Source organism: Mirounga angustirostris, unplaced genomic scaffold (genome assembly GCF_029215605.1).
Source record: "Mirounga angustirostris isolate CCGP_5_RB_7025 unplaced genomic scaffold, mMirAng1.0.hap1 SCAF_7, whole genome shotgun sequence".
Lineage (NCBI taxonomy): Eukaryota > Metazoa > Chordata > Mammalia > Carnivora > Phocidae > Mirounga > Mirounga angustirostris.
Window position 1 is genome coordinate 87,598,083 of NW_026991715.1, and position 24,818 is coordinate 87,622,900.

Sequence of the window (24,818 nt, forward strand, 5' to 3'; positions counted from 1 at the left end):
GTTTTTAACTACTATCATAGTAACTAATGTTAGATGTAACTCATTTAAGCAAAAACTCCTGGAGGTTCTCAGTATTTTTTTTTTTCCTATAAAGGGGTCCTGAGACCAGGAAGTTTGAGAACTGGTGCTCTCAAAGTGTGGCTGCTTCTAACAATTGTATCTTTTGGGGGGAAGACAAAAGATCATATTCCACATTTTCCTTTTTGCTTGGCTTCTTGCCTTGAGATAATGTAAAAGTTAAAAATAATAACTAGTGGTTAAAGGCAATCAGTGGAACTAAGCAAAAATAAAATACTGACTCCTGCCATTTATCAGTCAATACATTTAAATGCCTCCTACCACATGTGTACATGATTATATCTCGAGTTTTCATAATCTTTCTACACCAAGTAATTTATAGCAAATGATTCCTGCCTGTATTTTTAAAAGCCCATGACCTTCAGTATTTCATTGCTTTATTTTGTTTTTAAATTTGTTCCTCTGTTAGTGCTAGCTCTTAAATCTATTATTTTTTCTAAAATTTTTCTTCTGTTATCTGGTTTAGCTCTCCTCTATGGAGTGCCAAATGGTGTCGTTTTGTTTTATTTTGTTTTAATTTGGACTTAGAACACAAACTATTTCTGTTCAAGAAAGGCAGAACAATATTTAATGAGCGTCTTTATATAATGAGTACTTTGCTAAACCAATGCTTGTAAGTTTATCTCATTTGTTGTTATTGTGTTGCTATTTTTGGTGTCATTTTCTTCCCAAAGCAATGGAGCTTCTTAATTGGGTTAGATTGGGAGTGGGGGAGATCATTATTCTCCATTGATCCCAAACTGTAATTCTTAGGTATGTTCCAAAGCAACTATATGAGAAACGCATTTTTGCCTTCAAACTCAGCTTATGCAAGATATAGCATCTTCATCCTCGGGGGTCTGGTGGCTTTTCACTAAGGCTGAGCATGGCTCTCTGCCTTCCCACCGATCCTCCCCTTCCCATGGCCTTCCCGCTCCTTCATCATTCTCCCCTCCTCTCCTTTGCCGTGGTTCTCCTCTCATGCCCACCCTACACAATCAAGCATCTGCTTGGGAGTCATGTAGTGGGCAAGGCTGTGACTCCACTACCACATGCCTGCATCTGAATCCCAGTTCCAGGAGTCTAGTTGTGACATTGCACACATCTCTGGCCTCTTTATGCTTCAGCTTTCTCATTTGCGGAACAAGCATCAATATGATTTACCTCACAGAGCTGCTACGAAGATTAAACAAGTTGATAGGTACAAGGTGTTTATAATAATGCTTGGAATACAGTAAGTGTGTAGGGCATTAAGGAGTGAGCTCGACCTGGTAAGACATGAGCAAAAGCAACTTTCTTTTGTCTCGCGGTTGTCCTGATGAATCAACACTATGAATTTCCGCTCCTTCATGAATAAAATTTCAAGCCATTCCTGTAGCTTCTCCAGTCACTCTTGGAAAAGGAAAAGACCAAGATTTTAGACTCATTCAACTTTAAACTCCCTCCTTTCCCCAACATGGACCTTAGAGATCTGTAATTTGTAAATAGAGGGGATAGGAATACTTGTTATTTTCTTCTCTTTCTCTTTATCCACCAACTAACTGTGCTCCTTCTAGGGTTGTTGTGAGGGCGACAGTGAGGAGAGGGAGAGGAGGTGGAGGGTTCGCAAAGGGCTTCCCAGACTGGTGCAGTTGTGGTCTGGCATCTGTGGTCTCTGGGTGTGTCTGGTGACAATGGCGATGTTCTTTCCCTGTGGGACACCACTGAGGGCTCTATAGAGACCCACTGCAGGGCAGTTCTCTCACTTCAGGTAGTACCTCTCTGAGGAGTCAGTGGTTCCTCAACTGCCTGTGCCACCTCCCTCATGTTCTGCTTCCTGCAGTGTTGAGATGAGATGGCATCACCCCAGCATGAAACATTCTTCAGGGGAGACTCATGTGTGGTTCCCTTCTGCACAGCCCACATTGAACCTGTGAGAAATGAGCACCCTTGTTCAGTTCTTCTTTGAGGGCAGCTGAGTCTCACTGAAGCCCCCTCTTCTTCCTCCCCTGTTCTAACCACCTCTCGTTTTCACGAGTGAGCTGGGTATCATTTCCTGTTTCCCCAAATCACTAAGTGAGACATGTCAAGCACCACAAAGTGTAACCTTGAAGCTGTCCACCTTCTCTTACTTGGCTTGCAGAGAAAGAAGAGACTCCCTCCCTTCCCCTAGGATATAGGAAAGGAGAAGAACTGAAGTACCCTGGCAATTTTTTCTCTTAACCCAACAGAAAAATGGGCAAAGGATATAAATGGGCAGTTCACAGAAGAGGAAAACCAAAAAGCAGATACTACACCAGTAAACAGAGAAAGACAAATTAAACCAAACCTAGGATACAATGTTTGCACTGCAGCTCAGCAGAAGTTAAAAGTACAGATTTGGTAAAGATATTGGAAAAACAGAGCCTGGGTGGCTCAGTTGGTTAAGCGACTGCCTTCAGCTCAGGTCATGATCCTGGAGTCCCTGGATTGAGTCCCGCATCGGGCTCCCTGCTCGGCGGGGGGTCTGCTTCTCTCTCTGACCCTCCCCCCTCTCATGTGCTCTCTCTCATTCTCTCTCTCTCAAATAAATAAATAAAATCTTTAAAAAAAAAAGATGTTGGGAAAACATAATAAACACACTGTTTGTGTGAGTAAATGTTGATGGAGTTTAAAAATTTTCAATCTACCTTTTGACCCCACCAGATGTGCTTCCAGCTCTCTGTCCGAGAGAAACACAAGCAAAACCACCCAAATATCTAAGTGTTAGAAGGCTTATTACTGCATTGTTAGTAATTTTTAAAAACCTGAATGTCCGTCAAAAAGGGACTAGCAAAATAAATTATGATGCATTCAACAAAATGGACACAAGTGTTAAATAGAATAAGCTGTAGTGATTTGTGGGAAAGGTTTCAAAGACATTGTTAAATGAAAAAACAATGTAAAAAATTAATATTAATCATACATTTATATAAGAAAATGAAAAAATCAGGAGTATTTCCTTGCATACATATATTCATGTTTGTGAATTCATAGAAGAACATTCAAACCATTTCAAAGTGATGAGTGATTACTTTTGGAGAGGGATCTGAGACTAGGGGAAGCAGGATCAGGTAAGACTTCCACATTCACAGTGAAAGTATGTTACACGTGTGATAACACATAATTTAAAAGATAATTTAAAATAAAATAAAATGAGTAGAGTTGCTAGGAGTGATCTTTAAGATCATCTCAAATATGCCACTCTATATTGATAGTTGGATTTACTAATCCTCAGAAGAGCCTATGAGAGCATTTAGCATCTTTAAACAATATTTATCATATTAAGGATAGTCCTCTATAATAATTACTCACATCTAAATACCTGTTCAAACAATAATTATTAAGTCTTTGCTACGGTTGTGAGCTTCTAAAATGACACATATAATTATGCTTTATTCAGATAATAAACCAGACAAATTTCAGTACACAGAATACACTTGACTTTATTATAATGATAGTTAGCAGATTTGAACTTATATGGTAATATGCATAAAGAGAACTGCAACTATTATTCTCTGAGGAGTAAATATTTTATTTCTGGACATTGGTTTTATATGCTTTAAACTGCATTTCACTTTTAGGTAACTGTATATAAGCTGTTCTTGAATTATGTGTGGTATAAACTTATTTTCCTATTGTGTTTCTTTTTAAATCATATATGTGTGTTGTCGAATCACATAACATAGTAAAGATTATTCTAATTCTGAAAAGATTAAACATAAATGTTGGAACCATAAATACGGTTACCGGAATGTTACTCCATTATGTTCCCTATTTAGTACCTACATGAAAATGGGATTGTCCATCGTGATCTCAAACCAGAGAATCTTCTCTATGCAACTCCAGCCCCAGATGCACCACTCAAAATCGGTGAGGACATTTCCTGAAGTCTTATGACCCCTTTCCCAGAGCAGAAGAAATTTATTCCATAGAATTTTAAAATATTGTTCCATCCAGTTTTGCCTCCATTTAATTTCCTTGGATATTTCATGTCTGTAAAGGAATAATGCATTGTTTTGGAAGTCTGAGTTTTTTCCTGATATATTTATCTGGAAGCAGTGCCTAGGAGTTGGTGCTCCAGTTCTGGACACAAAGGAAACATAGCTCTTAGAAATGACAGGGACTTCAGAAGGTGATGGTGTATTTTGTAGATAAGTTTATATAGAAGGAAATCACAGATAACATAACACTTCTTTTTTTGTTACTTTTTATTCCATAAATTAGTTGGAGCTTAATTTTAGATATTCAAGGACTTTGACACAAAATGCTTAGTACCTATCAGCGAATTTAGGATCTGAGTCACTTGTTTATATGAACAGAGATAAATTAAGATCCGTATTTCTCAGAGTGCACTCCACAGAACACTGGTTCCTCAGCTGAGCGAACAAGAGTAAATACTCTAATTCCTCTTTGCGGGGAGGGGCGGGGGGGTAGGTGGGAGTGGTTTGTGGAAGTGCTAAGTTTTGGTCAAATAAATTAGGAAATGCCAACTTAAACAAGATTTTTTATTTCTGCAGGACTTCTCAGAACTCTAAAAATGCTAATGTGTAAACTGACATCTAAATTAGTATTTGTGAGGCTTTTCCAAAGCCTTCCTTGACTCTGGGAACCTTGTTTTTTCTCCCAATAAGCATTTTGAAGAACCACAAAGATGAACTTTGTGAAATTCCAGTCTACTCAAAGAGTTCTTTAAACAGCATTTTAGAAAAAAAGCATATTAAATGTTACTTTCCCTGTCTTTTCATTTGCAAGTAATAATAACAGAACTTATTTTATAGGAATTCTCCTTAGCAGAATCTGTGTTAAATCCTCTGAAGGACATGGTTCTTTTGGTGCTGACCTGTATAATGTTAATCTGATAAGTTCACTGCATTAGCAGTGTTAACACCTTTGAAAATTAAGTTATACATATCATGGAAGAGCCCAGACAACATAATGTGCTTTATGAATGCAAGAACCCAAAGAAAAAATACCGAAGTCCCGCTAGGCAGCCGGCTTGTTCTTGTAATCACTCCTGAAAGGCAGTGAACAGCAGGGAGACTTCCATTTCCTTTGACATCACTTTCAAAGATTTTATCCTTAAAGAAATTTCTTTAAATGGATGGATAGATACTAATTTAGACAGGAGAGGCTTTCTTTCTAAAGGACTTCCTGCAGCTTTCCCTGATAAGGATCAGCACCTCCGTGGAAATGTGGGTTTATCTTTGAAGTCTAAAATGGCATCAATTCTGCACCTGCCTCTCTTGAAGAATGGCCTTGAATGGTTTCCTGATGTTTCCTGAGTGAGAGAGAAGTAGCCCAGCAAATAGACCATAATGGTAGCAACTTTGGGTAATGTTTTACCTAAGTAATATTCTGAGGAATAAATAAAGAGGATTTTTGAAAAAAAAAAAGTGTTATATTCCTCATATGAGAGAGAGTAAATCCTTATCCATCAGATACACTAAGGAACGATGTTATTTTGAAGCAGAATGAACCTTTTGATATTTCTGTTCATGTCTTTGACATTCACAAAAGCCTAATTTTTTTATTTTGATTTCTCCCCTGGAATGCTAATTCTATATCACTAATTCTATATTGTACTTTAGAGCTACTGTTTCATAAATCTCAGAGTTAACATTAGACAAAATATATCTACTGCTGTTACTTCAAGAACAAATAGCTTATTTGCTAGAAGCTGGGAATTATAGAGAAGAGCATAAAATGTATTTGGGAGTCATATTTTTCTCCAATTTAAAGCAAGGTTCGAATTACTGTTATTATTTTTCAGTTTCTTCTCCCAGGTGACTGGTCCCCTTCTTTATCCAATCATCAGATACAAAAACAAATGAGTCCATTTTATTTTGAATAACAGAAGTATTCTGTCATCTTATGAAAGCTGCGAAAAGACTTGTTTCATTAAATTTTTCTCTTGTGTTGTTAGCTGATTTTGGACTCTCTAAAATTGTGGAACATCAAGTACTCATGAAGACAGTGTGTGGAACCCCAGGGTACTGCGGTATGCTCTTTAATACTGATGTTTACTTTTACTGTTATTTGAAATCTATTTTTATTTGGTGATCTAATTTTTTCACTCTTAATATCTCTATTTAAAATGCTTACAATGTGGGGGATGCCTGGGTGGCACAGTCGGCGATTCTCCCCCTCCCTCTCCTTCTGCCCCTCCCTCCACTTCTCTAAAAAATGAAAATAAATAAATAAATCTTTAAAATGCTTATAGTGTGATGCAAGTCTCCATGAGGAAGGCACATATAAATGATACTCAGACCACCTCTTTTTCTGCATGAAGGTTCAGTGATGTTGGCTTTAGGTCACCCCTCTTAACAGGGAAAGAGGGAGCCCCAGGGGTAAGGACTGGGTGCTCTGCACCTGTCTTTTGGGCAGTAGGTACTCTTAAACCCAGTTAGGAGTAGAAGGACAGTCACCAAGAAAGAGGACAGGGAAACAGCTTTGTTTCTGGTTGGAAATAGGGCCATGAGCCCTCAGTCACTTTCCTTATTTGCATTCATTTGGGAGGGTGTGTGAGGAGAGAGTGTGTCATTAATTCAGGGGGCATATAGGACAACAGTGAGAATGGGGTAGTCCCTAGTCCTCACTGACAGCACTCACCTAGCCTTACTAAGACAAGGGCTTCAGGTGGGGTTCCCCACCAGAGTCCCCCAGTCTCTAGAGATGGACTGTGTGACATCCTCACATCCGAGAACCACATAACTAACTCATTTTAACAGCTTTTGAATTCATAGAAATCAGACTGCAGAAGGCACAATTAGATATCCACTGAAGCAAATATATGATTAAATTCACAGAATTGTAGTGCTAGAGGAAGCCTTAAAGTTCATTTACTAACATCCTCATATTGAGTTCCAGAGTATGACTTTCCCAAGATTCCATATCTAGTTGTTAGTGAGTCAGAGATGAGAATCCAGGTAGCCAAGGGCCTAAAAACAGATTTATAAAATTCCCTCTTCAAAAAAGCAATATAGATAAAATCAATATAATTTTCTTCATAGAAATGTTAATCAGTTATTACTTACAGCTTAAAAGGTTTTTTTAAAGATTTTATTTTTAAGTAATTTCTAAACCCAATGTGGGGTCAAACTCATGATCCCAAGACCAAGAGTCACATGCTGAGCCAGCTGCCCCTAAAATATTTTTTATTTTAGTGTTTTAAATCTCAAAGTATTACTTGATCATTGTAAGAAGTAAAAATCCAAGTATATGTAATGAGTATTAATAGCCTTATGCATTCTTCATCTTTCTCCATGTTTCTATAGTCACATAAACATTTTATAATTTTGCTTTTAACTAGTTAGCTTCTCTAGTGAATCTAAAATATTATTTCCTTGTAGCTCAATTGTCCATAAACCCAATAATTACACAGAATTAAGTATACCTATCTTTCTATTAAATCTTTAAATTGTGCCAAATATTCTTGCTCTGGATCTTAAACTCTTTGGCAGTAAGAGTAGTTTATCAATTAGGAGAAAACTCAGAAAACTCCAAGTAACTGTGGCTTAAACAAGATAGAAGTTGATTTCTCTCATGTTAGAAGTCTAGAGAAAGGCAATTCTGGTGGTTTCTCCAGCTATGGCCCTGCAGCTCTCAGTGCCAAGGATCCAGACCTTTTCTGTCTGGCTCTCGCATTCTTTAGCATGCATCCTCAGAGTCCAAAATGGCTGCTTGCAATCACTCATTACATCTGCATTCTATGTGACAGGAAGGGGGGAAAAAGAGTATACCTTTTCACGGTTAAATAGACCTGCTAAAACTCCATGTCACTTCCGCTTATATCTTATTGGCCAGTCCTCAGTCACAACCTCCACACTGCAGACTGGCAGTGTGGCCTGTGGCTGGACATGTTGGTGCCTCAAATGAATTCAGGGTACTTTTACTAAGTATGGGTATCACATTAGACAGCTCACTAGCTCTGCCACAGACTTAAAGAGTAGGATTCCCATTCCTAGGAAAAAACCCATTGAACTATGCCATGTTCCCTATAGGCATCCTCTTGTTTTGTTTTGTTTTGTTTTTATATATTTTCCTTAGAACTATTAGCTGACAACCTGTCCATGACCCTTTCCTTCTAATGGTGCCATAGATATTTCCCCTTTCTCTAATTCCTAGGTCCTTATTTATCATCTTCTTGTATTTCTTTCATGCCTTCTTACTTCCAAAGCTATGGAGGAAAAAAAGAACCTCGAATTTAGTACCACATGCCAGATGGGGTTGCCCATTTGTGAGTACTAATTGCTGACCAATCGATAGAAGCATTGAAAGAGAATTGATAAAAGAATGATAAAACAAAGTAAGGATTTCCCAAAAGAAAAAAGCTGATGGGCAATTTAGTAATCATTATCTAATAGCAAAAACTTAGTATTCCAAAGAGATAGGTAGGTTGGAGCAATTTTCTGAGAATTAGCAGCCTTAAAATTGGAAGTTCAGGAAGAGCTTAACACTAGCATCCTTTCAGTGGCTTTGATAATAGTGGTAAGAGCAGTTCTTTCTTGCAGCATTACAGAATAGTCATTCTATGAGTGAATGATTCATTCATTGATAAAAGGAACATTGGATATCTAATAGACTCCAAGTTAGGCACTGAGATTACAAAAGTGAACACCATATGGTCTTGTCCTTCCAGGATTTCGTGGGCTATTAAAGAAGAAATGCCCATATACAATAAATCAAAGTTTGTTATGGTAAGTTCTGTATTTGTCTGAGCTAAAGGCTTAAAGATACAGGGAGGAGGGAACAATACATCGTCCCCAAAGAGGTTTTTACAGAGGAGGGCATTTGAGCTGGACTCTGAAGGTTGAGTAGGAGTTCAGCAAATGAAGAGGTAGCCACAGGTAATCTTTGTAAGCAGGCAAAGGAAGAGAAAAGCCATAGAGGAGTGGTAGCATCTGGCAAGTTCAAGGACTGCTGGTTACTTTGTCATTTTACACGACTGCAATAAAGAGTCTTTGGTACAGAAGATACAGATGGACTTGGAAAGATAGGATGGACCATGTTTTTTAAAATAATCTATAAATCAGGCTAAGGAATTCAGACTTGCTTTGGTAGATAATAGGGATCCAGCAAAGGTTTTTAATCAGGGTAATTATATTTTAAAATCAAATCTGTATCTTATAGATATCTTGATAATGACATTATGACAGATGGATTGGAGGGAGAAAAGAGATCAAAAGAAGACAAATTAGAAAGCTATTATAAATTCTCTTTCCTGTCCTTCTGATGTCAGAAATCTACATACTGGGTGCTGTCAGTCCTCTAATAGCTTCTCAGAATAATGTATTTGATCTGTTCTACATCCAGTCATTTATTTTTAACTATAAAATGATTATAAAAATACTATTTCAGACCCTTGTCATTGCCATAAACAGGCCCATCTTACAGATAATGCCATCTAATAATGGAGGCTTATTTTCCATTTACTATTTATTTTTCCCCACAGATACCCACATCACCCTAGAGGCTACGTAATGGGGAAAGAGGGAATTGGTTGATTGAATGTGATCCATATAATCTTTGTGCTGTGCTGTAAGGTAGAGTCTCACCAGGAAGCAGTAATTTGCTATATTATAGGAAAAGGCAGAGAAAGCAGAAAGGAAGCCAGAGGTGGAAGGAGGAAGGATTCAGAGGGAAAAAAAGAAGTGCTCTGTGGACTCTGAAGTGCTAAATATATGTGTGGAATTACTATTATGTAGCCTGGAATACTTAGGTGGGGAGGAAACTGCCCATTGATAGAATGAATTGGAAATGAGAGCCCAGTGCAAGACTGGTGGGAATCACTGTCATCCTCCAGAAAGCATGACTTACAGAGACTTTACATTTGACATGAAAAGCTATCTGGAGCCCATATAATTGACGGAGAGGAAGATGTGTGAGCTTGTTTCCTTGCTTGTTGTAAGGGTGATTACATCCCAGGTCAGTTATCCTCATGTACAATGGGTCTAGTTTCTACCTTTACTGGAAGGCTTTCTCAGGTACATCTTTTGAGGGAGTGGGTGTTTATATTTTATACCATCTGTCATTTGTCAGGAAATACACAAGTGAAAAGCCACCCATTCAGTTTCATTCATAGAACCTTTGCCCCAGGCTATTAATAACAGAGGGTTCTCCTATAAGTGAATTGCAAAAGAAAAATCACAGATGCTGTGTGTTTAAGCAAATTCCTCATTATTTCCTGGGAAATGTGCCCAGTTGAAAATAAACTCCAGGCCAGAAAATTAAAATCTGTGATCCAGATAAATGAAATCAATGAGTAGTGCTCGGAAATAACCATGAAGAGATTCTCCACATCTTGTTGTTGGGAAAAGAAATAGGTCTCAAAAAAAAAACAACAACAACAACCCCAAAAACAAAAAATCCATTAGGTCATGGCTCCTGATAAATGGACACAATGTATACAACCCAAATGTCTTGCCTGGTTTAGCTATTTAAGGCTCGAAGTCTGTGGTTGTTCACCCTACCCATGTCAATCACAGAAAGGAACAAAAAGCTGTTAGAGTAGAAAAGAAAACAGTATGGTAAAGGGTGAGATAAAAGAGTATGTCTGTCTAATACTAATTTCTAATTCATAAGCTTAGTTAATTAAACTATGTATGTTCATATTTCATAGTTCTACCTGTCTATCCAAATTCTATTTGGAGGGTCTAGAAGCTGTTCAGAATTTATTTTCTGTTGGCATTTGCCAGGATCGCATAAGAGTGATAATCTTATGTTGTTCCCACATTGTTATGTTTTAAAGAAATAATTTCTTGTGTTCACTATACCAAAATTAAAGATAATTTCTCAACAGCTTGGAGTCAGACAGAAGAGATTTCTGTCTACATGAACACACATTAATATGACCAATGTAGGAAAATTTAAGTGAAGTAAAAGAAGTAAATCTAATAATCTAAAATACAAGCTTTCAGAATAGTTTCATAAAAGATGTCTTTTTGTTCATTTCTAGAGGACTAAAGAGCTAAAGTGAAATAAAAGTATTATATTATATTGGTAATCTAACCACCTAAGGGATGATCTCACCTGAGAATTAATGAAATATCCACAATGATGACTTCCTTTTTATAGTGAACGTAAGAAAAAAACAGAAGAGTACATAGTAAAATGTCAATTGCGTGGCCTGTAACTTAATGCTTGACAGGCTGGTGTGTGTACATGGGGTTCCTGTGGGGCTAGCCGACGATGGGAAAGAGCAGGGGATGTGAGACCAAGCAAGCAGAGAATGTAGTAAAACGTGCGTAGGTCCATCTCCCTTTTGCTACCATGGCCCTTCTTTCTCCCTGAGATAGGCTGTGTCACCAGCCACCATATGACTGTCCCAGGCACGCTTACAACATTGATCCAAATGAACACGTGCCAGGCAAAGAAAAAAGTGGGGCTGGGCACAGATACAGGAGTGGTGAGGAAAGGCCATAGATCATCTTGTTCTTGTCCCCAACAGGGACTCTGCTGGTGGAGTGCAGGCTTATTTTAAGCTGTCTTGGAAGTTTTTAAATCTAGAGGAAAATGAGCCTCTTGGGGTATTTGTATTGGTTTGGTACTGACCTAAACAAAGTGTATTCTGTGGAACTTAGTTGTGTAGATATTCAGTCCTTTTTTCATTTAATAAATATTTATTGAGCTCCTACTATGCACCAGGCACTATTCTAGGTGCTAGGGATATAGCAATGAAAGAAACCAACAAAAGCTCTTCTTTAAGGATGGCAGGAGAAGACAAATTATAAACAAAATGAGTGTGTCAATATATAGAAAGAGGTGATGATTTCTATGGAGTTGGGAAAGAGGATAGGAAGTGCTGGGAGCTCAGGCTGCCACAAACAGGCTGATCAGGGGAGGCTTCACCGGAGAAGGGAGCAGAAGAACAAAGACTTGAAAGGGGTAAGGGAGAGAGCAAACCATGTGGATTCTATGGAAAGAACATTCCAGGGAGAGGGGACAGAGCACACCAACCCTGCGGCAAGAACATGCGTTGGTGTCTCTAAGTCCAGGAAGGAGGCAGTGGGGTGGAGTGCGGTGACAAGGGGAGAAATAATAGGAGAGAGGACCAAAGAGCTCCAACTGGAAGGATAGAGTTCACATTTACTGAGATGGGCAGGACTTTGGCAGCAAAGGGGTTGGGGCTCGTTGATTTTGACATTTGATATTTGATTTGGGGGCCTGTGAGAGATCCAGGTGGAGGTGACACGTGGGCAGAAGGATATATATGTTTGAAGTTCAGGAGCAGAGACATGGCTGTTGATCTAAATGTGGGCCCTGTCAGCATATAGATGCTGTGTGAAGTCACGAGACTCTCCAGCATCCACAAGGCAGAAAAAGAAACAACCCAGACTGATCCCGGGACAACATCCCCATCAGCAGGCAAGAGAGAAGGAACCACATTTATTATTCATAGAACATCAGATAGTGAAGGAAGCAGCATCACAGGACAGAATTAGGAATTATGAATGGATACAGATATGGGATACAATAAACAAAACAATATTCTAACATCTGAAGCTGTTAGCAGTAGGAGGGGCTGCCTCTCTGGCTCAGAAACAGCCCCAGAGGCTGACTGACTCCTGTCTCAGGATTTGGGGCCATCAGCAAGGGGAGAGGAGGAAGAGTCATGCTCATTTCTGTATCACCCAGCAGATATATGGTATATGGCATCAACAATATTACCACACAATCTCTCTATATGTTTTATATGTGTAAAAATGTGTTGAGGATTATGGCAAGCACTTAGTTCAGTCCAAGTTAACCGAATATATTCTGGCCTAAGATGCCTTATAAAATTGAGTCTAAGAAGATTGTCACCAACATCATCCTCCCACTTTTCATGTTCTCTTTGGTTTAGAAGCAGTCTTTTAATGTGCTGGTCATCCTTGGCTTCTGGGTCCCCATACCATAAGTCATTTTCTGTGCTTACCTCTTTATGACCGTAAGCAACTACTTCCAGAACAGAACCAGCCGTGCCAGAGAATTCACAGCGCTGAGGACTCAGCTCTATTATTATACATGTGAGGGTGGAATGTAGGGGAGAAGCGGTCACAGGAAGGGTGACTGATGACAAGTGGGTAGGAGACTTGCTTAAAATGTATTCTTTGGGCCCTGAACACCCACAGAGTGTCCCATTTTAGAATGTTGTTGCAGAAAGGATATGCATAAAATAAAAATACTTCAAAAGAATTATTAGTGATAAGTAAGATTTATAGCTCCTTTAGAGAAAAACATGGTATTTGCCATACTTCACAGAGTTCAGAGTCCACGTCCATCACTTTATATCTGTATCTCCATATCCAAAAGAGATTCTTGCATGATGTTAATATTAGGATGAGTTGGGTTTATATACTGATACTCCACCTCATCTCACAAAAGTGGAAAGGCAACTTTTCAACAATTAATACCTCTTTGCTATTCCTAGGCCAGCATTCATCACAACTTTAAAGTGAGCAGGAGACCCAGTGTGATTAAGATTCAGAAAAAATAGTGATTACTCTAAGATGGGTGGGTTCTGTGGGATCATAGAAAAGTGAATTTCATAGAAATGAAACTTTCCCAGGGTAATAAAAATAGGTTGTGTTTATTTTTTCCTCTTCTGAAAGTACTTAGGTGTTTTCAAATATTTGATTTTCTCTTCAGGGTATTATTAAAAAAAATAAAAAGTAAGGTGAGGAAAATAAACAGGCTATCATTCTTCACCCATTTGTAAGATTTATACAAAGAGAAATATCATGCAATCTGTGTGCCAAGGAAGACTTTTTTAAACAGCTTCAATGAAAAATATTAAGTGCGAGTTGGATTGACTGCTGTTTGTGGTATAAAAAGATGAAGAGCCCAGGAAAATGGAAAAGATGTGTTAGAACATACAGTGTATCACTTGGGTTTCAAAACATCCTTCAAACTTCTTTCTTGCTCTACGCTAACAAGTCATAGCTAACCAAAGAGGCGGAGGCCCCAAATGCCTCCTCAGCCCTTCTCGACCTTTCACACTATGACATGGTAGCATGGAACTCTTCTGAGATTCACTGTAGTAAACTGACAAGGCTGCTTCTAGCCAGAGGCAACCCCTTCTGGAAACATCTCAACTGTATCCCAGTCTGATTCACACCTTCATTACAACACAGCAAACTGCACTGGGACACCGCCTATCTTCTCTGCTGTCAGAGCAAATACTGCACTTGACAGAGCTTCACATGTTGTGCCCCATTCTCGCCAATTATAGGCGACATGGTGACAAAGGACCACACGTGGTACGGATGCTGAGGAAGGCCCAGTGTAGCGTCTGCGCAGCTGTGGGGACTGCTGCTGTGCGCAGGGGGCTGCCCTGGCTGCATTCGCCTCTGGGTTCCTAGCCACGTTCAGAACTATAAGGGAAGAGAATTTCCAAACACTGTTCTTCTGCTTCAGAGAAGTCCCTCTTTCTCCTCCTTCCACAGTGCTCACTCCTCAGAGACAAAGTTTAGAGGGACTTCTAGATGCCGTGGACTTCTGTGGTCTCCAGAGAACTCAGAATTCAAGACAAGCCTGTACAAGATGAAATAGATTCTTTCCCCATATGTTTGGAATCACTAAAACAAAAGTCCTGACCGACTGGAATCTGCAGTTGGGCCTCGAGCTGCCTCGCAGGGGCTCATCTCAATGGGATGGGGCTGGGCTCTGGCCCCACGGGCACCCCAGTTCCTCGAGCCCCCTTGCCCCTGCCCGCCACCAAGTCTCTGCCTGTGTGCTTGCTCCAGCCAACCCAGTTGGCTCTTTCCTCATCCACTGCCCTCTCCCTTTGCCTGGTTAACTTCTCTAGTCCTTCACATCTCAGTTTAAACTTTGCTTTCTCTACTCACCTTCCCTGATCTTTCTGAGCAGGTCAGCCCTCTATTAGAGACACCCTCCCTCCAAGTGCTTCCACTTACCACTTTGCATTTCTTCATGTGGTTTTCTGGATCAATGTCTTCCTCCCCCATGAAACTGTGCGCTCCGTGATGGCAGAGACTTGTTCTCTTTAACTCCCCATTACTCCCCCAGCACCACCTAACGCAGTGTCCGTCATACAGCAAGTACTTAATAAATAGTTCATGATTTGTTTAATGAGTGAATGAATGAACCTGTGGACTTCATTCACCTTAGTCTCCTTTGGATTTGTCTTTCTCAAAACAGTTAACAGTAGTTTGTCAGAAGTCTTCTGGTAAAGAATGCCACTCTGTAGTTTTAACTCAATAGGTTGGGAGGGATTGACAAAATGAAAGTACAGTCAGTGACCAAAATCATCCCTCTGCTTTTCTCCTATGGCTTTAGGAAAAGAGGGGAAACCTAGCACCAGTGGTCTCTATCAGTGTGCCATAGGGCATATCCCATGCTTTTTATGTAGGACCATTCCTAGAACTGGTTACAGTGAATTTATTTAAGAAAATGAAATTCATCCCAGTCTGTGGATGGACCCTCAGTCTCTAGATGTTTTAATGGTACCATGATCTTATAAAAAACTCAGCACTCTGAGATCTAAGTGGGATATTGGTAAATAAACATCACTACAGTTGGAATTTTTAATATATATTTTATATTCAGTAAAAATTGCTTTTTAAAAAGCGAAGCCTGGTATCTTGGCAAATCTGAGACCATTTACCAAAATTATTCTTTGTTGGAGCTTGGAGGATGAAGTGTCCTGGGAGGTCTGTAGCATTTGGTGTTAATGAGCAATAACATAAAGGATAAGGTAAGTTTAGGAAGTGGTAGTAAACTTGGACCCACTTAGAAGACAGCCAGAAAAATCAATAAAGGATTATTGACTATTTTAGAAAAGATTATTCTAAATTATTTTAAATACCTGTTTAAAAACTGGATCACACCTTGAAATGATTTTCTCCCCTACTTCATTTTGTTTGTTTGTTTGTTTGTTTTGGCGATGAGGTGAGAAAAGACAGGAAGGATAGCTGACAGCGCTTATAGCATTAAAGGGCGAACCAGCTGATGTCTTTTCTTGAACTAAGTTAGAAGTAATCAACTATTTCTCACCTCAAGAAAAATTACGAATTTGCAGAATCCACCACAAGGACGTTTGATACCTAGGAGACTTGTAGTGCTGGTATGTTGGAGCCTGCAATTTATTCTAGAAATCTTTGGCTCTTGGAAAGGGTTCAGAAACATTACAAAAGTATGTTCTGCTGATCCTGAAGTCAAGGTCATGTTAACTAGCAAATATTTAAAAGTTACTGGTATCTGATTGAGTCTAGGTGCTTAGAGTTTGTTTCCCCTAAATTTTGTATTATGATTAATAAATATAAATTCTTGGGGCGCCTGGGTGGCTCAGTCGGTTAAGTGACTGCCTTCGGCTCAGGTCATGATCCCAGAGTCCTGGGATCGAGTCCCACATCAGGCTCCCAGCTCAGCAGGCAGCCTGCTTCTCCCTCTGACCCTCTCCCCTCTCATGCTGTTTCTCTCTCTCTCAAGTAAATAAATAAATAAAATCTTTAAAAAAAATAAAAATAAAAATAAAAATAAATATTATAAATTCTTTTTAAGAGAAACTTATTATGGAGGGCAAAAACATTCTATATTCCTTTTGTCTCAGTTAACTTCCCCAGGGAAAGTTTAGCTTTTCACACCACAAGCTTTGCCCACATTGCAGCCTAATAATGCCTTACAAGGAACCAAACTGCCTCTGGAGGGTAAGGTTGCACCCTGTGCTGGGAAGGGAGGTCAGATATTGCCATGTCAGGTAAGAAACCCAGATGCCCCGTAAAGTGGATTCAGAAAGAATTTTGTTCCGTGGTATTCAGTTCGTTTGGGGCCTTAGCCTGGGAGCTGTAAAGAATGCCAGAAAAACATCTGGCCTTTGCAACAGCGTGCTACTCTCTGGACAGCACAGGAGGGCTGATTGCCATCCCTCGGGACAGGTTCCCACAGGGCAGCACACATTGTAGGCACTCCCGCAGGGGGAACGGGAGTGCAGCAGGTTCTGGAAGTAGAGTGCAGGTCCTCTCTTCTTCTTTTTTTTTTTTTTTAAAGATTTATTTATTTATTTGAGAGAATGAGAGAGAGAGTACATGAGAGGGAGGAGGATTAGAGGAAGAAGCAGACTCCCTGCCGAGCAGGGAGCCCGATGCGGGACTCGATCCAGGGACTCCAGGATCATGACCTGAGCCGAAGGCAGTCGCTTAACCAACTGAGCCACCCAGGTGCCCCAAGGTCCTCTCTTCTTGTGTAAATGATCCTTCTACTAATATCACAGTGACTAGCAGCTTAAAACTCAGAGTAAACTTGGAAATCCGCTAACCCAATTCACTTAGATTTTAGAGGTAAAAACAAGTCCCAGAAAATGTAAAAGACTCTCCCCAACATATGTCTGTATGTTTAAATGTCCCTGTGGGACTTGATAGCACTTCACGGACGGGAAGACCGTGGGGAAGGACTAACAGTACAAAGTGTGCATGAGTTCAGCTGCCTGACTGGAATACCTCTCTGCAGTGTAGACAGTGGCAGCCGCCCTCCTGACAGTGGCGGCCTAACCCGAGTTTCCTTTGAACTCTGATGAGCAAAGCATTTGCAAGTGAGAGTTCAGTGTGGGGGCCCAAAGAAACCCCATATGGGGCCAGATTGCCCTGGAAAAGAAAAACTAACCTGACAGAGTGAACGGTGTTGGCAATGAGTGTGCATTTTTCTTAATCATGCTAATTAAATCTTAAGAGGAAAAATTTCTAGGAATAATGTGCCTATAGATGAGAAAAACTTCTTGGCCCCAGATACCGTGCTTTAGAGGGTGAATCTTGCTGAATGGCTGCTTGGAGTGTTACATTGCCCACTTTCATTTCACCGTATGGGCTCTTCATCTCCTGTATTTTATGTAACTCAATTTCTGCAGGGAAGAGAATATCCTGATTGCAAAAGGATGGGGGGTGGGGAATAGTATGGGAAGACACCAGTGGAAAATCCACTGTGTTCCTTCTTCTAAGTCACATCCAAAGTCCCAGGAGGATAGCTTCCTTCCAGAGCTCACTTTGACAATCTACACTGAATATGACATGCCCAGCCTGCATAGACAGGGGATCCAGCTTCCTTGCTCTCCTGCTTCCAGCTGGAAGGAGGAGTGTGGTGCCCCATCCCCAAAGCCTCCCTCAAGGAGCCCTCAGCATCTATCAATCAGCTCCTTCCTCGGGGACCCCACTGACACCTACAGCACTTTTGTTCAAAATAGAAAAAGGCCACTCTGGTCTATAGGTCTGAGCCTTATTTCTGCATGGATTGTAAAGCTCTCACTTCTTTTTTTTTTTTTCTTCCTTGTTAGTTAGACAAACAAATAACACCTCCAATTCTCGGTACAAACGATTGGACCCAGTATATGCTCCATTTTCACAGCTCCAACATAATACCAACAGAAAAGGTCTCATCATTCTATACTACAGGGCTGTTTCATGGCTGAGAAGACCTTCCATTTTCACAGTGGTGAGCAGGGCGAATAGGAGCAGGCTTGTTGTGCACAGAGAAGGCCCCTTTCTCCATTCATAATCCCAGACTGACTGGGGACAGCTGCCCTCAGGTGACCTCCATGTAGTTCTCAGTGCTAGGGCATGTGCCAGGGCCCCTTCGAACTCTTGTTCCAGCCTCCCAGCACTCGAGGCTTCTCAGTCCTTCCGACTGTCTGCCCTGCTCCCTGTCCTGTACACGGTCAAATACACCTGTGCATCGATGCTCCGTGCTCCAAGCAGATCTAGATCTCAAGGTAGCATCACTGTGCATTTTCCCCCTTACTCTGCTGAACTTGTCTTTCTTTTCTGCATACAAAACTCCCTTTGAAGTAAGGGATCTTTTACAACAGATCTGATTGGAATGATGTTCCAATATAGACTATCAAAGATAATAGCTTTGCACCCCAAACACAGAAAGACTTTTAATTTCTCCCACTAAAATAGATGTTAAGAACTGTAGTCCCCTACTTTGGTTTGGGGGGACAAAATTGATTACAAAACTGTTCTGAACTTTCTGTTAATTAATTCTTACCTGTTGCTTGTTATTGAGATGTAAATGTTAAGTTTAAAGTCCAATTTAACACAATATTCATTCTTTCTGCAGCACCTGAAATTCTTAGAGGCTGTGCCTATGGACCTGAGGTGGACATGTGGTCTGTAGGAATAATCACCTACATCTTGTAAGTGAAGAAAAGCAATCTCTATGGGTACTATTTGCCTTTGCTGTATATTTCTTAGGTACTTAGAGTCCTCATAAAAAGCAAGATTACTTTTTGACTTTTGTAATTTTCTACAACATACTAAATGTAGTTAGTGATAGACTTTTTTGAAAACAAACATTGTGTTTTCTTCTCTGATTTTCCTGGGGCCAGACCTTCTGTCCAGGGCTTTTCTACACCTCATTCTGCAGTGCAATGTATAGCAGATTTGGGGAACAATTCACTATTTGATGATAGTAACGAATGTGAAACCCAAGCCCATCTATTTAACTTGCCCTTGTTTACTTATTTACATCTTGTCAAAATACAGTATCGGTCCTTTTTAAAGGGCAAATGGCTATTTAATCTCCTAAGCAATTCCAGACAGGGACATTTCTTGTCAGCAGTGTTTTTAATGCAATTTGGCTATCAGTTTTGTTTTCTATCTCTGTTAGGTCCTCAAGGACCTTGAGTTTAATACCCTAAACTCAGAGAAACCTTTTTCCTGGTAGAAAAAAGATGAGCTAAATCTCTCATTCTCTGGTATCCCCAACGCCATTCCTGAGCTTCTGTCTACTAATAAAAAAAGGGTTTCAGGATATTTGCCAAAGAGTTGATGGAATTGCCGAGGAACATGAGGAAGACAAGCAAGAAGGGCTGAGGAGTGTCTGGAGGACTGCCGAAGAGCAGCCCTAGAAGCAAGCTATCAATGAGCCCCAGAGTTTAATTCAAAACAAGTAGATTTGGTTGCCATGTGGAAGACACTGCCCAGTTACTTGAAACCTGGAATATTCACAACTATAAAGAGACTTTAGAGGGTATAAAAGAAAATATATTAGTCGGTCAGGCTGGGTGCCTTCAACAACAGACATTTATCCCTCGAGGTTCCAGAGGCTGGAAGTCTGAGCTCAGGGAGCCAGGAGGCCCGGTCCTGGTGAGAGCTCTCTCCCTGGCTTGCAAACATCTGCCTCCTGGCTCATTCCCCATCTGGCAGAGAAGGAATGGAAGCTCTTTGGTATCTCTTCTTCGAAGGACACCAATCCCATCATGAAGTTGGCCTACCCTCATGAACACATCGAACCCTAGTTACCTCCCAAAGGCCTTATCTCCAAATGCCATCACATGAGGACTTCTCACCATAGGAATTTTAGGGAGACACAATTCAGTCCATAGCAGAAAGAGGTTTGGGATTTTTTTTTAATTTAATAGTGATCTTAGAAAGCGCAGTGTCTAGGTAATAAGGGCTAGAAGGAAGGTAACTAGGGTACCCCCAAACAAATTAGTAAACTCTAAGTTCACCTGGGTATACTCAGTCATCTATAGCCAAGACAAAAATGTTTAACAAGCAACCCAGTAAATCGCCATCTGCTACGATGTAATGTCAAAAGATAGTTTCAATGTTGAATTCCTTGTGTATCCAGAATATACTAAAGCTTGAAAAGCATTTGGAGAGGTAGATAACCATGTTTTTTCTTAGGAAAGTGCAAAACTGTTAAGATAATGTGTTTGCCATCCTAAGTGCTTAATTCATTAAAATGAATTCCTGAGGCCACATCATGGAATTCCTTCAGCTTACATTTGAGATCACTTCCATACTGGGAAGAAAATGTTGGCTCCTGAGTTAGGTAGGTGACGTCAAATGAAAAACCGAACCATGCAAATAATGCATCAGATTTGCCCCTAAAATGTGCCCAATCAATTGCAATTTCATGCTGAAATGTGATGGGAGGGGTGTGGGGGGGAAGCATTAAGGATGTACAAGAACTCAGAGAGACGGAGAAACTACATCACATTCACCCTGAACACCTGAAATATGGAATGAATAAAATTCCAAGACATGGTTACTGACCAGGGAAAATGAAGAGAAAAAAATGTGATTGTTGGAGAAACATCTTATCATAGCCCTGAAAATAATTTTAAAAGTCTGCCAAGGACCTGGGGCTCCTGGGTGGCTCAGTTAGTTAAGCATCCAACTCTTGATCTCTGCTGAGGTCTTGATCTCTGGGTTGTGAGTTCAGGCCCCACGCTGGGCTCTATGCTGGATGTGGAGCCTACTTAAAAAAAAAAAAAAAAAAGTCGGTCAAGGTCCTTTCCCTTGGTTCACTTAAGGTCATTAATTAATAGTTGTTGGTTCAAAGTACGCAGTGGTAGCTCCCAAGTGAAAATATGTTATCAGTGCTGCTTACAACTAATGTCCTTTAGTGCTGGCCTCACTTCTGTCAGCCCCTAAGCCCAGGGTGGTTTTATCTAATCTGTAGTTCATGAATAACTGATGAAGTCCACCAGGCGAGGTTCACTGGGACACTTCTCCAAGATCGTGCCATTGGACCTATATATCTCCTTTATTATTATTATTAGAAGTTCCATAAGGCTATTTTGTGCTATGACCTTTCTATTTCTAAGGATGACAGTAGACTGGAAATGAAAGCCATTTTGTTGTTTCTCACAGAAATTCTGGCCCCTCTACCTTTTACACCTAAACCCTTTGTACCTACTACAGACAAAAGCAACTACTACAATGCTCAGGTCAGAATCAGAATCCGATAACATCAGAGATTCAGCCTCTCTCTCTCACCTTTCAACACAATAGTTCTGCCCATTGGCTTGGAGGTTCCCTTAGTATACATTCACACTTCAGGCCTGGATAATCCTAATATCCTCCTAAACTATCATTGTCATCATTCAAATATTTCCATGTCTGAAGGCTTTTTGCACCGTGTGTGTGTGTTGCTCTATGTCACATGGCTTCCATTTTTGGCATTTCAGGCTATGACATAAACTTCTTACTTCCGTCACCAGTGCACACATTTACAGGCATGTTTGAGAAGTGAGAAAGGCATCTGAGCACTGTACCTTCTGAACTATCATGTTTCTTTCTAGATTTCCAGAAGGGGAAACGTAAGAGTTTCTTAAACTAAGCCTGGAACGTTGGCTAATTTCTCCATTACTAACAACAACAGGCTATATTTTTCTAGTGCCGTGGATGGCACAGGATGGCCAAGTAAGGCTGAGCTACCTCCTTGTCAAGGTGTGGACCTGGGCTCCCTTCTCTCCTTATGCGGCAGCAGGATTCTCTGTGTAGACTGCTGCAGTGGGACTGGAAGATTCCCTAGTCTGCGACTCAGCACTGCCAAGCCCCGTCTTTTCCTGGCTGGCTCCAGAATATTTAAAAAAAGACAAAGACTCTCCCAACAGGGTGTTCCCTGAGCAAAGGATGTGAGAAAATGCTTCTCTGTAGAAACCCACTGCACTAGAATACACTCAAACATTTCATGCTCTGCACCAACCCGACCAGCTTGAAGGAAGAATTTGGGAGAATGTTTTTTAATGTGTTCATTCTTTTCCCCCCATTTTTTCTTCAGTGCAACACATGCCCTGGGAGGGATTTATTATTTATAGTCCCCTTTCAATCCCTAGTGATTTCAGAACCTGTACCTGTCTGTTAACAGTGGAGGCTTTGGTGGGCCCTGACCGGCAACTCACTTTTCCTCTCTCCCTTTAGGATGCCAGAGATGATGCTGTATTTCTCTTCTCCCACTTTCCCCATTCATTTATAGGCTGACCCTCTAGTGGAAAATGAAGGTGAACGTGGGTCTTTAAGATGGACAGAAGTGAGGGTCACACACAAGGCTGCGCAGATGCTAGATGCTCATCTCTGTTGGCCTCATGTGTTCCCTGTGTCAAGTTTTAAAAGGCCATTTCCTGACAAAAGTCTTACTTCCTGTCTTTGTTCACTCTGAAATTCAAACTGGAGTGGGATGGAAATCTAATACTTGACTCATTTCTATGGAGGAATTCGGTGAATAGGGCTGAATAAAAATGACTGAAAAATCTTTTCTGTCTACCTCTTAATTTCTTTATTCTCAAAAATCCTAATTCTTGGGTGCCTGGGGGGCTCAGTCGGTTAAGTGTCTGCTTTCTGCTCAGGTAACGATCCTGGGGTCCTGGGATCGAGCCCCACGTCCTCATCCTAGGGCTCCCTGCTCAGCGGGGAGCCTGCTTCTCCCTCTCACTCTGCCTCTCCCCCTGTTCATGCTCTCTCTCTCACTCCCTCTCTCAAAAATAAATAAATAAATAAACAAATCCTTAAAAAGCTCAGAAAAAAAAAAAATCCTGATTCTTCCACTTCATAATAAATTGGAACTCTAATCAATCTGTCTTCTCAATTCCTGGTAAGAAAATTCCGCAGAAAGTCATTAGCATGGTGCCTGTAATAACGTTAGCTATTATCCTAATTGTTGTTTTGTGTCATAATTATTGATGTTATTATAAACTCTTTGTAGAAATTCTAAGTCGGTTTGGTATCTGTTCTTACTGCCAGAGGACATGATTGTGTATTTATACAGTCAAAAGTGAACTGTAACAAGGCAGTTACACACTTGTGCTGAGTAGACTTGCATTCATAACCGGAAGCTTGGAAAGGACAGTCTGGAATTTCTGCAAAAATTTGATGAGATATATTTAGGCTTCTAAAGACATTTTATTCCCTATCTCTTGTCCTTCTAGACTTTGTGGATTTGAACCATTCTATGATGAAAGAGGTGATCAGTTCATGTTCAGGAGAATTCTGAATTGTGAATACTACTTTATCTCCCCCTGGTGGGATGAAGTATCTCTAAATGCCAAGGACCTGGTAAGTGTGACCAAAACAAAATGAAGTAAAATCTTCACATTCATTTTTTAACTAATTAATGGGCAGTGTCCTTTTTAAAATTTGCCCTTCTTAATAATTGTATTTTTAATAAAACAGTGCACATAATGCATTTTTCTTGTAGATCATGAAAAACAGATATGCTTGACTCATCACTTGCTGAATTATCACAACTTAAAAATTACTGCAGTATTAGTTAGTGAGATTTTACCACCTAGTCAATGTAGAATCTTGCTTTTGAAGCCAGCTGTACTGAGCGAATTCAAACATAATTTAGAATTCCATTTTAACAGGGCTTGCCTAGATTACCTAGATTTGATTATACTTTGAATAAAACAACATTGCATCTTGAAAGGTTCAAACTTACTGAAATATCGCAATATTAGCACAAGTCCCATCATGCCTTACTGGCATCATAAACAAGTTACACTCTACTGATAGTTCATTTTATTTGGCTTTTTGTTTGTTTTACTTGGGTTCTTGCGTAAGCTAACATTGAAGTTTGTTTGCATAAAGGAAAGACATACATTCTGGGGGGATGGCCCACCTGTTCTAAAATAAAGGGGATATTAACTTGGGATGAAAACATTACCCATCAATCGTCTAGAGAAAAACCACACAGAAATAACTAAAAACTGACTTTTGAACCACAAAAGCTAGCTCTCCAAGGGATCTTATGAGTCATCTAGTCTTTCCTTCATTTTAAAGTTGAGGGTGCTGGGGGCGCCTGGGTCACTCAGTCGGTTAAGGTCACTAAGTGGGCTCAGGTCATGATCTCAGGGTCCTGGGATCGAGCCCCACATCTTTGGGCTCCCTGCTCGGCGGGGAGCCTGCTTCTTCCTCTGCCCCTCCCCCCTGCTCGTGCGTGTGTGTGCGCGCGCGCGCGTGCTCTCTCTCTTAAATAAATAAGTAAAAAAAAAAAAAAAAAAAAAAAATAGAGTTGAGGGTGCTAAAGCCCAGAAAGGTGAA

The 24,818-nt window shown here is 40.3% G+C and overlaps 1 protein-coding gene across 1 annotated transcript in view; it reads left to right on the forward strand.

Moving 5' to 3' along the window:
* Positions 1-24,818, forward strand: part of CAMK4 (calcium/calmodulin dependent protein kinase IV) — a 208,335-nt gene that overhangs the window by 177,253 nt on the left and 6,264 nt on the right. Inside the window, exons 8-11 of the mRNA XM_064596460.1 lie at positions 3,837-3,927; positions 5,981-6,055; positions 19,105-19,180; positions 23,705-23,831. Coding sequence (XP_064452530.1) covers positions 3,837-3,927; positions 5,981-6,055; positions 19,105-19,180; positions 23,705-23,831 — 369 coding nt within the window. The remainder of the gene's footprint in view (positions 1-3,836; positions 3,928-5,980; positions 6,056-19,104; positions 19,181-23,704; positions 23,832-24,818) is intronic.